This window comes from Parasteatoda tepidariorum, chromosome 10 (assembly GCF_043381705.1).
Source record: "Parasteatoda tepidariorum isolate YZ-2023 chromosome 10, CAS_Ptep_4.0, whole genome shotgun sequence".
Taxonomy (NCBI): Eukaryota; Metazoa; Arthropoda; class Arachnida; order Araneae; family Theridiidae; genus Parasteatoda; species Parasteatoda tepidariorum.
In genome coordinates this window covers 75,430,786-75,448,111 of record NC_092213.1, presented here as the reverse complement: position 1 = coordinate 75,448,111, position 17,326 = coordinate 75,430,786, and the positions used below count along the sequence as shown (strand labels likewise).

Below are 17,326 nucleotides of genomic sequence, written 5' to 3'. Positions count from 1 at the left end.
ATATATATATATATATATTACAGCTTAGTTTTGCTTGTAACTACATGTATGTATTATTCCTAATTCTTTGTTTTTGGAAAGGCTATACAATAATAACGCTCATTTCATTTTACCTGCTCTTTTGTTATTAGCTTATAGTATTTCAGAATTTTAATTTATAAAAAATAATTTCTAAACTATAATACGTCTGCGTTATTCTATTAATTCGTTAATGAGTTAAGATTTTTAAACTCTTTCAATGAATCAAAATAAAACATTTAATTAAAAAAAATAGCTTTTGTTTCAATTTAAAAGAAAACAAAGTAACGTAATTATATTTTATATCAAGCAATTTTCTTTCACTGGATTATAAAGATTTTCAATTTCGGAGTTGTTTTCTTTTTTTAATTTAGTTTTATAAATTTGTTTTGAAAAGGCTGTTTCTAATATATTTCCAACAACACATTCGTGTTAAAAGATAATAACCTTTAAATTTTTTTTACTTAGAAAAATGCATAATGAATATTGAAATTTACGATACACCAATAGAAAAATATATATTTTGTTTATCGTGAACATATGTCGCCAAATACATCGCCAATAATGGATATCATTAAAGATTCAATTACAACGAATGAGGAATTTCATTAAAATAGGAAACTATCGCATTTTAACATTTTTCATTCGATTTCCTTCTTAGAAAATTTAATAAATGGCACGAGCAGTTTAAGCTCCATTTAATTATTACGAGGCTTGCTAATGTTTTTTTCTTTTCGGGAAATTTGCTGCGAAGTTTTTTTTACCTGCACTGTGAAGTTAAGTGTTGCAAAGCAACTTCTACAGGGGCAATTTTTTCCCCTTCCTTAAGTCTTACCGAATTTCGTCATACTTAATTATGAAAGCGAAATGTAGTTACAATTATGAATTTAAATATGACGTTGTTGGGATTGTCGCCTGCGAATGAATTTTCCATTTTCATTAATTATTTCGCATTATTTTGTTGGAAAATTCTGGAATTAATTAGTTGTTTCAAGAAGATTTCGTTTTGGTTTTCTTCTTTTATTAAAAAAATGTTTGCTTATGAATTGATTATAAAGAATACAAACAGCGCGGTTGTAATTAAATTAATGAAATAACCCAGAAAGATAGAGTTTTCAGTTAAGAATATTCAAGCAGTTTTCTTACAAAATGTGTTAATGCAATAAAAGACATTTCTTTTTAGAAAATTATTTGATATTATTATTCGTCTCTCACTTCTTAAAAATATGATTAATATTTATGCGTTCGGTTTGAACAAAAACATTTCATCTGTGTTTAGTTTTATTCTCAATTTACATGAAATGTTAATTGACAAGTGGTTTATAATTGCAAAATGGAAAATATCGAACATTTTCAAAGTTATTTTTTTCACACATTATTATTTACTAGTAGAGAAATATCTGATATTATTAAGTACATAAAAATAAATAGAATGAATTGGATCGCCCACGTGATTCGAATGAGTGACGACAACACAATAAAAAAGATACTGCTTTTTAGACCCACTGGAAACAGAAAGCGGGGAATGCAGCGGTTGAGATGGGCTGACTCAGTGGAGTCTGATTTTCTCGCAATTAATGAAAAAAATTGGAGATCAAAGATGAGTCAGAAGTCGTCGTGGAGAAATCTTCAGAGGAAGGCATTGGCTCACATTGGGCTGTCTGGCCAACTATGATGATGATGAGTATGGAAATATTTAAGGTTAAAGCACGCCTAAAAATTGTCAGCTGTTTGTCAAAGCAGGTAATGAAGGTAAAGGCTTCATGATTTCATGACTGACAACCAGATAGCAGTAACATTGCGCACTGTCCGCCTTTACTGGGTAGGTTTCAAACAACCACTTTTTCTGAATGGCAACTCAGTGCTTTAACCATTGTACCATCAAGGATAAATAATACATGAAATTAAATAATTGATTTTTTTATTTTCGCGATGTAGTTGATTCTAGAATTTACTGTTGATCAAAATTTACAGTTATTTATTAACTCTTTTAATTAGAATTTACTGTTATTTATTAACTCTAGTAAAATGTTCAAGTAAAATTGACGCATTTAATTTCATAATTTTGAAATTAATGATAAAGGTGCATTAGTTACGTGAATCTCTTGTTTGCCAAATGAGACAAAATGCGTAGCAGAATGTAAAATATTAAATTGCATATGTGATAATAATAAAATATTTTAATAAGAAAATAAAGTTACGCAGTTATTTAAATAAAAATTGCGGTTACATTGAGTTCATTAATTATTACTCTAATTTCTGTACAACTTTCTCTACAACACCAACTTGAAAAATCCTTTATTTACGAAACAGACTTATTAAGATCAACCATTATAAGAGAGCCTATTCACCAAATAAGATTAACTACACAGTGGAATAAAAATAATAAATTGTATACGAAATAATAATAAAACATAATAATCTATATATATTAAGCAGAATGTTTTTATGAGTTTATGTATCTTTTAAAAATCCGCAATTCTGAACCAATCCGCACCAAATCTGGTGGACTTGACTGTTAAACTTAAAATGTCCTCTAATCATCTTTCGTGCGTTAGTTCTCAAAGACAGAATATTCCATAGAATTCGATATATATTTTTAATATGAGTAGAACGTTTTTATGACGCCCGGTGGCTGAGTGCTAGCACTTTGCGCTCCCTTGCCACAGGTCCTGGGTTCGATCCTCGGGCCGGGTAAGGTTGACTTATCCGTTCATCCCTTCAGTGGGTCGATAAATGAGTACCAAGCATGCTTGGGAACTAAACACTGGGGGTTTCGTGTTCGGTTGGCCACCTAACCGGAACATCTGCTCCTGCACCCCAGAGCCCAAGGTCAAGAAAACTGAGATGGGCACAGTAGGCCTTGGCCCTCTATGGGCTGTCGCACCACCGAGTTTAATTTAGAACGTTCTTATGAATTGTATACCTTATGTCTCCGGTCGGTAATCGCAAGTGAAATTAACGTTGATAATTTGCAAAGTTATGGGAATGACGTCACTGGATGCATATATTAAAAGGTATATGAAACCACGTGTTTCTTGTATTGATATTGCTTTTATGTGTGATTCTATAAATTTATATAGTGGAAATTCAAGAAGAACCAATGAAATAATAAATTTCTATTAATGCATGTAAAAATTATGGCAAATTCTGAACATCACATTTTAAGTAATACTGTTTTGAAATTTTATCTCAGATTACGGTAAATCTAAAAGCATGAACCTGCACCGGAATATACAATAAATAATTAAAATTAAATGTTCTATATTGGGTGCCATGAATTTATAGATAGCGATTTTAGGGCACTTAAATGTTTCGGTGGGAAGTCAAAAATCTATTACTACAGTACTTATATTGTACACCCTTGTATAATAGAAGTATATTTTACGATACACCGATGGGGATATGTACTGGTGAAAAATGTTGATTATGGTGATTTTTGACTACCAGGAGTCGACCCCTAGCAACAGCATTATGACAAATAATACGGAATGTAACTAATTTTCATTTTGGGGAGGACAACAAATAATAAAAATTAAAATAATGGAATTGTTTTAGCTTTATTAATTGTGTCGATATGTGGTTTTTAGTTTTGTGCATAATTTCGTAGTGTTGATTATTGCTGATTTAGTTGCAATTTTAGAAGTCTTACGAAGAACTGGTATTCTGCTTGAAAGACAATAAAGTTATAATATTTTGAAACTTAAGATAGCACTCAGTTTATTAGTTATTAATCTAATTCGCGTAAAACTTTCTCTGGAACAATTTTAAAAAAAAATACATAAACATAAAAAATCCTTTATTGAAACGAAATTTGCAAATTTCGTGTAGTAAGTGGATTGTTTTTAAAGCGAAATTGGAATTACATATTATCACCGTAATTAATCATATTTGCGAGATTGTTGAAAAAATTAAAAAAAAACTAATAAAGAACTAAATACAAATGCGATTCTGTTATTCTATGAAGATATAAATTAAAACTAACTTTTAAAAAATGCCTTTAGAAAAGTATTAATTAACTCCCGTCATAAATTAGAACATTTTTATCTCATTAAATTTTCTCTATATTTACTATTCTATTGCAAATTAACATTTAATGAATTTTAGATCTCGTATTAACTGTTTGACCGAAAGTTTTAACTATTAACAGCTAAAGCTATTAAAGAGTAGTTAGGCTTCTACTTTTGATAGTTAATCTCTGAATCACGAATACGGTTGTCATGAATTGTAAATTTTGGTCATTTTAGAATTTCAATTATTATCTTTCCTTTTATCCTTTTATTCCTTATCGTTGCAAAAATAACGATTGCAGTGCTGTACGATTGCTGTTTTCTTAATTGGAATTGTGAAGATTGCAGACTCTTTACGGTTATTTCCTAATGTTATAAATGTGAAGATTGCAACTGTTAAAAGATTATTTTTTTTATAATAAATGCGATTGCAGCAGTTTTTTGGTTACTTTTAAACTTATATCTACATATAAAGATTTCAGACGTATTATAATTGTTTTTTATGTATAGAAATGTGAAGATTGAATACATAGTGCGATTATTTTACGATTTAGTATTGATTTTTTATTTTTAGTTGTACGATATAAAATTGAAGATTGCAGCGGTTTTACGGTTAATTTTTATACATAAATGTGACGATGGCTGCCGTTACATGGTTACTTTTTAACATATAATTGTGAAGATTGCAGCAGTTTTACAGTTATTTGTCAATATGTAAATATCGAAATCGTTTTACAGTTATTTGTCAATATGTAAATATCGAAATCGTTTTNTTGAATACATAGTGCGATTATTTTACGATTTAGTATTGATTTTTTATTTTTAGTTGTACGATATAAAATTGAAGATTGCAGCGGTTTTACGGTTAATTTTTATACATAAATGTGACGATGGCTGCCGTTACATGGTTACTTTTTAACATATAATTGTGAAGATTGCAGCAGTTTTACAGTTATTGGTCAATATGTAAATATCGAAATCGTTTTACAGTTATTTGTCAATATGTAAATATAGAAATCGTTTTACAGTTATTTGTCAATATGTAAATATCGAAATCGTTTTTTATTTGTCAATTTGTAAATATAGAAATCGTTCTGCAGTTATTTGTCAATATGTAAATATAGAAATCGTTTTACAGTTATTTGTCAATATGTAAATATAGAAATCGTTTTACAGTTATTGGTCTACATGTAAATATAGAAATCGTTTTACAGTTATTTGTCAATATGTAAATATCGAAATCGTTTTACAGTTTATTTTTAACAAATAAACGTGGAATATTTCAGCCAGTCGCGATGTATTTCTCGCCTACTTGAAGAGTTGTTTAAGATATATTATATTTTGGTTGTTTCGAAAAAAAAGTAAACTTAAGGAAGTAAGCAAAAAAAGTAGAAAAATATCAGTTCCTCCAAAAAAAATTTCAGATTCAAAATTGCTTTTTCAAACTTCGATAAAACAATAATAAAAAATCTAAAAGAAATATAAGGAATAAAAAATAATTTGAAACAAATTTAGGTTGATGATTAAAATTCCTTCATTTTAATACATTTAAATTTTGCGAAAGATTATCTAGGCTTTAGAAGAAAATTAATTAAATAAGAATTAATTAAAAAAATTTTAAAATTAATTAAAAATTTGTTACAATTAATTAAAAATTTCTTAAAATTAATTAAAAATTTGTTACAATTAATTAAAAATTCATTAAAATTAATTAAAAATTAATTAGAAATCAATTATTTAAAATTTAAATAAATTGTACAATAAAATAGTTTAAACATATAATTATGTTACTGCATGAATTTTCGGAAATTTTGTTGCTTTTAAAAATGAAATTCTGTGACCATTTTTCATGACAAAAAGTTAATTCGAATAAAACTTTTCATTAGATTTTTTTTTAAACTTTTCTAACAGCGGTTGCCAATGAATACACCATTACGTACGGTAACTTATTCAAAAGATTATTGTAATTTAAATGGATTCGGTAAACATTCGAATTACATATCCAATATCTAAATTAAACATTACCATTACAATGGAATGCTTTGAAATTCAACCGGGTAAATAACGTCGCAAATATTGATAACTTTATCCAAATAACTCAATTCACAATGTTCCAATTTTGAAGTTTGCCTGGATTGACGTATCATACAAAGGATTAATTCTGAAATGGGGGTGGGTTCACTTTTAAAACATTCCCGTGAAAAGGAAAGTTCACTTTACGAACGGTGTGTTTTAATGAGAAGAGAGAGTGATCATTTAGTGATTAAAAAGGATGGACGAAACTACTAATTTCGAGTTAATGCGACATTTGCATCTACGGATGTGACGTCATTACTGTAAATAATGGAAGAATAAATAGACAGTCTATCGTCGTTTGTTATTCAAGAGGACATTCTAGGGAGTGAGGGGATAGGGGGAAAATAAATAATGATGAGTATTCTCTTTAACAAGATGAGTTTTAATCTCGATTTTGACGTTCTGAAATTTTACATTTATATCGGTTAAGTCAGTCTGGCGTTTGTTCTAATTATCAGGGTACTGCTTGTTTGTGCAAAGGTTTGTAAAAAATAAATACACGTTGTTAAATTCAAATTTCGCTACTCTTTTGTTATTGTAAGTTGTTAAACTTCTAATATAACAATTTGTCAATGTAACATTGTACAGAGTTTAGTAAAAAATAAATACACTTTGCTAAATTCAAATTTCGCAACTCTTTGTTTTATCAAATTGTTAAACTTCTAATATAACAATTTATCAATGTAACATTATACAAAGATTTGTAAAAAATAAATTCAAGACGTTAAATTTAAATTTCGCTACTGTTTTCTTATCGTAAGTTAAGTTGTTAAACTTCTAATATTACAGTTTGTCAATGTAACATTGTACAAAGGTTTCTAAAAATAAATTCACGTTGTTAAATTTAAATTTCGCTACTCTTTTTTTATTGTTTAAAGTTGAACTTCTAATATAACAATTTATCGATTATATTAGAATATTGTACAAAGATTTGTAAAAAATAAATACACGTTGTTAAATTTAAATTTTGCTGCTCTTTCTTTGTTGCAAATTGTTAAACTTCTAATATAACAATTTATCAATGTAACATTATACAAAGTTTTGTAAAGAATTTATACGCATTGTTGAATTTAAATTTCGCTACTCTTTTGTTATTGTATATATTGTTTAACTTCTAATGTAACAATTAATTAATGTAACATGCAACTAATCGTCAAAAAAATAAACTTGAGTGCGAAAAATCGGATGAACAAGAAGCGGAGGTCTTAAAACCCCTTTCATAAAATATTGTCTTCATTAAGCTTAGATTCTAAGTCGTTTTTATCGTTTATTGTAAAAGATTTGATCTAACGATTTGTTTATTATAAAGAAACAAAAACTATTACAAAGTAATAGTGGTGGTTGTTGAGCACTCTTGTAATATATAAAAATATTCAAAAGAAATATCTAATATAAATGCAATTTGAAAACAGCTTTTAATTGCATTCCTTGTTTATATAATAGCACTAATTTTCAAACTATTCATTATATTGATTTTAACTATAAGGGAAAACTGGAAAGTGAAATAAATTTAATGTTTTTTTTAGAGATTAAGATAACTGTAACAATTTTCTTTAGTTTATAAGAAATAGTATACTAAAACCTAATCTTATAATTTCATAAATAACTGATAAATATCATAATTATAAATTAACTAAACGCATGCATATACACTTTTACCAATCACATGGAAAGGCACATGAACATATTGCATATTAATTTCGATAATCCAAACGCTGTTAAATCTGAGTAATCGAACCGAATCTTGAACTATATGATTAATAAATTAAATGGGGGATATTTCCATATTGTGATCTGTTGCGCCAACTACAACCGCCAAGGTGCCAAACAGATTTTAAACTTGCAAATGTTTTTTTTTAAAAAAACATGTAGATGTTTGCCAGGGGGTGGCTACAAGATATACCTTTTGAGTTGGGTCCCTTTTTGTGATGTTTTTTTGAGTTTCTCGCTGACCACTGCCCGGAAGTTTCTAAGATTTGGGGATTATTCTGTCACAGATCACGATACGGAAATCTTCCCGATTGAATTCTGTATAAAACCAAAATAAATAATTTGAAAATAGTTCAAAATATTTTTGAAAATAGTTAATAATATTTTGTAATATTTGTTATTTGTTGATATATAAATTTGATTTTGTTAATAATTTGATTCAATTTGATATAATAAATTTGATATTAATTATTTGTTAATATATAAATTTGAAAATAGTTAATAATTTATGTTTATTATTATTATTTTGATAGAAGTTAACGTGAATAGTTTCTAACTTTCTGACACTGTATAAAATTTAAATTGTTTAAATATAAGCTTTTCTTAAAATTGTTGCTGTACGGGTTAGTTTTAGTTTCTTCCATTTTGCCCTATTTCTTCATACATTTCGCCCAATTTACCCAAGGGTTTTTCCAGTATCCTAATAACTTTCATCCGGACAAAATGCCAACCCTGGTTAAAATAAAACCTAAATTCTACAGTATTATTGTTTATTGTAAAACTTATGATACAAATGCATTACGTTAAAGGTTAAAAAATGATTGAGATTAATTTAGTTTTTTTAGTTCGCATAAATGTCCTGATTTAACGTTTCAAAAATAACTTTTAAATTTATATATGTCGTATCTTTTTTTTTTACACATTTTAATAAATAGTTAAACAAAGTATAATTTGTTTAAAATATAAATTATAAGCAGTAGAAGTTAAGGCAAAATTAGCATAAAATTAATAATTTGTTTGCAGTTATTTTTATTGATGGTAGAAGTATTTTGAAGAAATTGAAGATAATAAAAGTGTGTACTAACTGTACAAAAAAAATTAAAAAATAAGGCAATTTTATATTCAATTTCTTTAACCGTGGTTATATGATTAAACCACTGTATGGTGATATTTTAATCAAAATATACACCGACGCTATTTCACCTGTAATAATAAAAGATAAAAACGAAAGCACTTTAATCTTTTATCTTGACTCAAGACTTAAACCCAGCAAAAATATCTTTTATTTCCTTTTATTTTGTTCGTGTTCTAAATGTGTCAAAACTCTCGAGAAAATAAAAATAATCCTTTATTGATTGAAAGTAGAGAGATGCTTCAGAAGGAGTGCTTCTTAAGTTCATCAATAGATGGCGCAGCGATGAGAGAGATGGTGTGCGAGAACTTTGTACATAAAGGAATGGAGTAAAATGATGAGGGTGTATTTGGTTGACGAGCCGTGGTGAGAGATGCAGCTACGGGATTGTAGCAGACGATCTTTCCGCATCCGATAGGACGCCGGAGTTTGTAGAAAGAACGAAGCATGATTTGTATCATGCTAGCAGCCTGGTGCTGCTGCATAGGTTTAGGTGCTGGGTACAGGCACCACCCTAGGTATCCATGGGCACCAGGAGAAACCAGGATCCGGCACCATAGAGGTATTTACACGCATGAAATTATTGTTACGTTTTGAACTGCTCTTATTATTGCTTTGAAATCAATAAGTAGAATTTCATTAAGAACATCGCTTACTCTACGGCACGTTAGGTTGTAAATATGGAGAAATATTGGGTTAATTCATAGGCACTTATTTATACATGTAATAATATTATTTAAAAGTATTTACTTAAATACATACTTAAATACATACTGGGGCGATTATAAATTTATCCATTAAGACATAGCATGTATTCATAAACAAATTAATACTTAAAATTTTATTCATTAGAAAGTATAATATTAATTTATGTGCATATACTAATATTTATGCATCATATTTCCCTTTTCATATATAAAATCAAAGCATTTATTCGTTCATGAATTCATATTTATCTATTTCTTCATATTCATATTGAAGTTTTTGCATTTATTTGTTAATATATCCACATTTATGTATTATTTACTTTCCTATGCATTTATATAGAACAAATACGAATTTATTTTGTGAATATTACATAGATTCAAGCAAATAGTTTCGAATTTATGAATTTGTTTATGAATATAAGTTCTGTCTTTTCAATTAATTGCAATATAAGTTCGGACAAAGTGTTTCATTTAGCAAATTAAATTTTACTTTTAAAATTATAAACTATTTTAGAAAGCTTTTTAATATTATTTACATATTTTGTTGCGGTAAACCAAAATTTTAAACACTTGAGTTTTTCTAAATTTTGCATAGGGACAAATTCAAATTTTTTTTTTCTTCAAATATATCTGATTTCACATTACTAGTTATGAACATTCTTAAAAGTTTTGATTGTAGTTTTAGAAAAAGACATATTGAGTTATAAAAATATTTAGCAATTAATTCAATATAATATTACCTGCTTGTAATTAAATAAATTTCAATTTAAAAAATATTTTTATTTTCAAGGCAAGGTGTAAAATAAGTAACTTTTTTTCTTTTATTACTTTACTTGTACATTATTTATTAAAATGCGGATAGATTTTAAATAGCAGAATTTTATTTGTTCACAATGAAAAAAAAATTATTTATTATAAAATTAAGCAGTTCTAAAATTAAATTTAGCTGAAATAATAACGGTAATTCTATTTTTAAGAGTTTTATCAGGATTAATAATTCTTTTAATTCTAAAATAATCTCATTTTTTGTGGCATTAAAATAAAATCTACATTTTAATCATATGTATAAAATATCTATAGTTTTTGGTAAAAAGGCTTAATTTAACGTTTGCAAATAAACGTCGCACTAGATAAGGAAAGTTTTTGCGATATAATAAATTCTAATCGAAACAAAATCTAAGTAAGTTTATATGTAAACCCAATCCCCAATCGATGTAATGTTGATCAATTTTATCATTTTTATTACGATAATCGTTAAAAAAATACCTTACTTTTTCGTGTTAAACGTGTTGCTTGAAAATTCATTAAAATTTATGTGTACCGAAGTTAATACTTGTTTTTTTCGTATTAAATTTAATCTTTCAATTTGAGGTTTAAATATACACATTTTTTTTTTTATCTTAAATGTATCACGTTTTGTTCATGAATTTACTTTTTGTTCAGTACATTTTTTTTTGGAAGCTAATGAGACTTGTCTTTTTCCTACCAAATTTAATATGTTTCAATTTTAAGTTTAAACATGCACGTTTTTTTTGTTATTAAATATATCACTTTTTGTTTATAAACTTGCTTTTTGTAAACTAAATTTTCTATGAAAGTTATTGTAACACGATTTTTTTGCTATATTTGTCATATTTCATTTTAAATTTCAATACATTGTTTAGGGAGTTAATGTTACCTGACTTTTTCATGCCAATTTTAAAAGTTTTTTTTAAAAAAGTTCCTTCTCGAGTTGCTATCAACTTTTGCCTGCAGTTATCAATGATATAATATAATGATTTAATACAAAATTGATGATTGATGAAATTTTTTTGAGTTATGTTTTTGATGAATGATTGATGAAATCAATGATTTAATATAAACGTAACCGAACGCATTTTAGTTTATATTAAAACTCCCATATGACATGCGCATTTAACAATTTTATACTCACTCTATGTAACTCATAGTTTAATAATTATATTTTCATTTAAGTTAATTAGGATACGTCACATTTCGTCCTTTATTTGAAGAAAAAAATTTTTTCCCACTAGAGTAGCTACTGTGTTCAACATCCATAAAACGAGATAAGTTCAACAATAGAGTGAGAATGAAAAAAAAAAATAATCCCAATGAAAACGAAACAGCTATCCCCCACCCAAGTAAGAGAAGATGAGTCAGGGGGGAAATAGGTCGGACAAAAGACAACCCCCTCCCATTTCTGCCCCCCTACAAGCAGGACAGCAGGAAGCACTGCGGGAAATCTCGTTTACGCGAAACCATTTTCCGAGGATGCTTCATTAAATGACTTCATAAGCATCCTAAAGTAACAATCACGTGACTATTAAAGTCAGGTCCATTCTTGTATTAACATTTTTGAGACTATAAAAAATATTGAAAACACAAATTAAACTCCTGATGATGCGAAGTATAAAATTAGAACATTAGTGAATTTTCTTGCTGGTTTAAAAACTTCATTTTGCTTCGAAGTATCGAAGATGGTAATAAAAATTGCGTAAAACTTTCGGACCCCTGTTTTTGCTTGAGCATTGATTTTTACTGTAGTTATCTAATTTAGAATAGAATTCAAATGGCGGGTGTAACTTTGCATAAAACAAAATCTACTTTGCACTTCATTTTGCAAAATTTTGAGTGGAATTTTCTTAAGGAATCTCTTGGGCTTTCTTTCCGTTTTAAAAATTCTTGATCTCTAAAATTCAACTTTTATTTCATCTCGATCCCGATATGATTGTTTTCGATTTATCATCTCAATTCTGATCTGATTTTTTACGATTTACCATCTCAATTCTGATCTGATTGTTTACGATTTATCATCTCAATTCTGACCTGATTGTTTACGATTTATCATCTCACTTCTGACCTGATTGTTTACGATTTATCATATCAATTCTGACCCGATTGTTTACGATTTATCATCTCAATTCTGACCCGATTGTTTACGATTTATTTTCTCAACTCTGAGCTGATTGTTTATTCATCATCTCAATTCTGATCTGATTGTTTACGATTTATCTTCTCAACTCTGATCTGATTGTTTGCGATCTTGGCAACGTTCGAACAGGCACACTACTCTTCTTTAGTTTATATCGGTTAGCAGATAGTGATGATACTCACCCAGCCTTCAAGCCGCGCCTCTCAACCGCCCAACTGTGCGTGAACTTCTTTTTCGCTCTGAAACCACAGAAGACATCACATTATCGTGGATTCTAAGCTACTGTGTTCAGAGAATATATAGCCCTATTAGACTCCTAGCTTTTAGTACGGGGATTTGAACCTAAACCGAAACCGTGATAAGCGAGGACTTTAGCCACCCTTCTAACTGGATTGCCTTCGACAGCTTAAAAGTTATTCGAGGAATCATAAAGAAATTATAAATGCTTGAATTTATTTAAATGAAATTAGCGCCAAATTCTTCATGATCATTTAACCATTCAACAGTTGAATCCGAAATCATTTCGGGGTGTGATGTCGCTTTGCTAATGTTAATTAATTAATCATAATGTTAATTAATTTAACTGTTACTTTGCAAATTTAGCTATCCTAATCTACAAATTTCCCAATCCTAATCTACAGAAAAGTACTCAGCATCGCGGGTGTAGTACTAATTTTCGTAAGGGGCTGAGCTGTTAAATGTTGACGACCTTCAACACTCCTCATTAAAAACGTGCCAATAAAATTTGTATAAATTTAATAACTTCCAAATAGTCAAGTATATTTTAAGCACCAATGCATTGTGCAAATTACAATTCAAGATTATATTAGTTGCGCATCTAAATTCTCTGGCAAGTTCTGGCATCTCTATAATTGCATTTTGTGACATATAGATATGAATTTAATATTTGCTCTATCGGGATTTATAGAGAGAGATAATAATAGTGCTTAATTCAGTGGATCATTTTCCGATCAATATAAGAGAACATCGCCAGCATGTCTAATTTACATATTTGCCCAACGAAACTGTCCACTAGGTATTGCTGGCTACCTTCCGCTTTCTTCTACGTAGCTGGACAATAATCTAGCGCTAATCTCCCACGTAATTACATTCCGAAGAGCTTTTGCCAGGGTAAACGTCGAGGAAAGTCCTGTGTTTTGCAGTTGGTAAATCACCTTTAATCTCTGGCGACTCTGCGCATGAAGCAAACCCACACACATGAAGCAACACTTGAGTTCATCTTGGAAAATTGAGGCAGATTATGTGTCAACAGAATTCCCAACAGATTGTCGGAAGGTAAACATAATTGACCCGAAAACTCGTTTCGGCAAATTTAGCGCCCTTATCCGTCAAATTAAACTGAAAAAGGAAGTAATTTTGAGTGGTTATGTGAGCTGCATATTAATTTAAGCACTCTACTTCAAGAATTAATTACTTCCGTTTTATAATATGAGGTATCTGACCAGTTCTGTTTTTACACATTTGTAAAAAAAATCCACTCTTAATTTTATAAGCGTTAAATCGGGTTCTTTTAGCTAGGATTCTACTTTTTCTGAATTTGTGAAACTAAGAATCTTTTTTTGTGTGACTTTATGAGACATTAAGAAGAAATTAAAAATAAATTGTCTTTGCAATGTTTGCGACCCAGTTTTGAGTTGTTTGCTTTTACTGTAAAAAATGAATGGCGAAAAATTAAAACATCGCATTACAAAATATGAGTAGTAAAAAATAACGACTACGAATAAGAACTTACAACGTAAAAAGGAAAAAAAACGTCGTGCAAAATATTCTACGTAAGAAATAACACACAAATTAACATGAAATACGCAGAATTAAAAGGACGTCGTAAACGGACTTAGAAGTAACATTTTTGCCAGGTATCCATATTAAAAGTGATTGTTTTTGAAATTTCAGATAACGCCATTAATAAAATCAACATATTGTCTTATAATAATGCTATTAATTAAGAAGAATTTGCGTATAGAAAATTGAGTTGTCATGAATTAAAAATTAATGTAATTGGAATATTGAGATAATGCCACGAATTGAAAATTCTTGTATTTTAAAAAAATAGCGATGATGTCACTAATGACGAAATGTGAGTCGTAAAAAATAACGACTACGAATAAAAACCCAGAGCGAAAGAAAGGGAAAAAACCCGTCTTACAGAGCAAACAACAAACAAATTAAAACACGAATTGCGCAGAATTAAAAGTTCGTCGTAAGCAGACTCAAAAAGCATTTTTGTCAGGTATCCATAGTAAAAGAGATTGTTTTTTGAAATTTGAGATAACGCCATTTTTAAAACCAAAATATTGTCTTTAAATAATGCTATTAATTAAAGAAATATTGGGTATTGAAAATTTATGTGTCATGAATTAAAAATTAATGTAATTGGAATATTGAAATAATGCCACGAATTGAAAATTCTTCGAATTGAAATCGCGTTAATGTTACTAATTAAAAATTATTGTATTTTGTAAAATTTAAAACATTTTATCTGAAATAACATGAAATGCGCAAAATCGGAAGCGCGTCGTAAGCAAACGTAAAAGTAACATTTTTGAAGCGAAACCGTATCGAAAGTGGTAGTGTTTCGAAATTTGAGATAACGTCATAAAAAAAAACCAAAATATTGTCTTTTAATAACGCTATTAATTTAAGAAATATTAAGAAATATTAATTTAAGAAAATTTATGTGACATGAATTAAAAATACTTGTAACTTGAAAATTGTGATAATGTCACTATTTAAAAACTATTGTATTTTGAAAATTGAGAAAACATTTTATCTAAATTAATATTCCAATTCTTTTCTTTTTTAAAATGCCCAAAATTATACCCCCGTATTTTCACTATTCCTCTTATTTATAAGCGGCGTTTCCTTCTGATTCAAATTGCAACCTTTAGGCCATAAAAGTTCCTTAAAGGATAAATATGAATTCGAAAGCTTTACGAAATAGCCCTTCAAGCCTCTTTCATGTGGCGGGGAAAGGGATTTATCCAGATCTTCTTTCCCATCCTTAAGTATAATTTTCTATTCTTCAACATATACTTTGTTCTGGTGGATGTCCGGCAACCTTTTTTTGTCCTTGTTTTTATAACCATCGTTTCAGCACTGTCTTACTGAAATGACGGATCGAGGAGGTGTTGATGGTGGGCGATAAAAGGAGTTTTGTATTTAATATTTTTTTGGGGGTGTTTGTGGATTGCTTAGCAGTTATTTCCATTTTTTTATTATTTTATATGAATAGTTGGAGCCACTGTGGCTCAGGGGATAGAGTGTTCGCCTTTTAATGAGGTGAAACGGGTTCGAAACTGATGGCTGGTCGATACGAATTCCGCACCCGGTTCGCACCGACCACAGTGCTGACGTAAAAATATCCTCAGTGGCAGGTGGATCATGGATTAGTCCCGTTGCCGTCAGACTAACCGTGGGAGGTTTTCGTGGTTTTCCTCTCCATGTAACTCAAATACGGGTTAGTTCCATCAAAAAGTCTTTCACGAAGGCGAATTTCTCCGAATACTTCATCCAAGAATTCATTTATCTTCTGGATTGGGTTCAAAATTGCAAGACTACGGTTTTGAACATTAGTAGTCGTAAACCCGAAAATTAGGTCAGCTGTTCAACGACGGTTATAATATGATCTTAGTGAGCAGTGGTGGCTCAGGGGATAGAGCGTTCGCCTTTCAATGACGTGAACCGGGTTCGAATCCCAGCGATGGCTGGTCGGTACGAATTCCTCTCCCGGTGCGTACCGACACAAGTGCTAACGTAAAAATATCCTCAGTGCAGATAGTTCATGGATTAGTCCCGTTGCCATCAGGCTAACCGTGGGAGGTTTTCGTGTTTTTCCTCTCCATGTAAGTCAAATACGGGTGTGTTCCATCAAAAAGTCCTCCACGAAGGCAAAGTTCTCCGAATACTTCATCCAGGAATTCCCTTGTCTTTTGGATTGGGTTCAAAACTGCAAGGCTACGGCTTTGAACATTAGTAGTTATAAACTCGAAAATTGGGTCAGCTGTTCAACGATGGTTATAATATGATCTTAGTGAGCAGTGGTGGCTCAGGGGATAGAGCGTTCGCCTTTCAAGGAAGTGAACCGGGTTCGAATCCAAGCAATGGCTGGTTTATACGAACTCAGCCCCGGCTCGCACCGCCCACAGTGCTGACGTAAAAATATTCTCAGTGCAGATAGATCATGGATTAGTCCCGTTGCCGTCAGGCTAACCGTGGGAGGTTTTAGTGGTTTTCCTCTTCATGTTTCTGAAATACGGGTTAGTTCCATTAAAAAGTCCTCCACGAAAGCAAGTTTCCCCCAATACTCAATCCAGGAGTTCCCTTGTCTTCTACACTGGGTTCACAATCACAAAACAGTCGTAAACCTAAAATTGGATCGGCTGTTTAAAGGCTGTAAAAATTAAAAATATTATGCCTTATTTCTAAATTTGCAAAATTTCGCCCGTTTCCAGAACTTTTTACAAATTAATTGTCCCCCCCCCAAAAAAAAAAACCCATCATAAATTATTTTGTTTCTTTAAATAAATAATGTTATTAATGTTAATACCAATTTATATCTCTTCTATATTTATTTCTCTCAATCATCAAAGTAAAATAAGAAAGCCTCACAAGAAAGAGCATAAAAACCTTTTTTTCTCAAAATCAAAATGTTTTCGCGTGTATTGTGAGGGAAGCCTTATCCGTAAAATCAATTAGAACTCAGGCCGGGACACTAAAAAGT

General features: G+C 29.8%; 1 protein-coding gene across 2 annotated transcripts in view; it reads left to right on the top strand.

The window, feature by feature from the left end:
* LOC110282721 (semaphorin-2A) overlaps positions 1-17,326 on the top strand; it is a 535,140-nt gene that overhangs the window by 205,592 nt on the left and 312,222 nt on the right. The window contains exon 1 of one of the 2 annotated variants that reach the window (XM_043041275.2): positions 9,278-9,508. The exons of the other annotated variant lie outside the window; for it this stretch is intronic. Coding sequence (XP_042897209.1) covers positions 9,394-9,508 — 115 coding nt within the window. The 5' untranslated portion in view covers positions 9,278-9,393. Of the gene's footprint in view, positions 1-9,277; positions 9,509-17,326 lie in introns of those variants that run through there. 2 annotated transcript variants of the gene reach the window in all.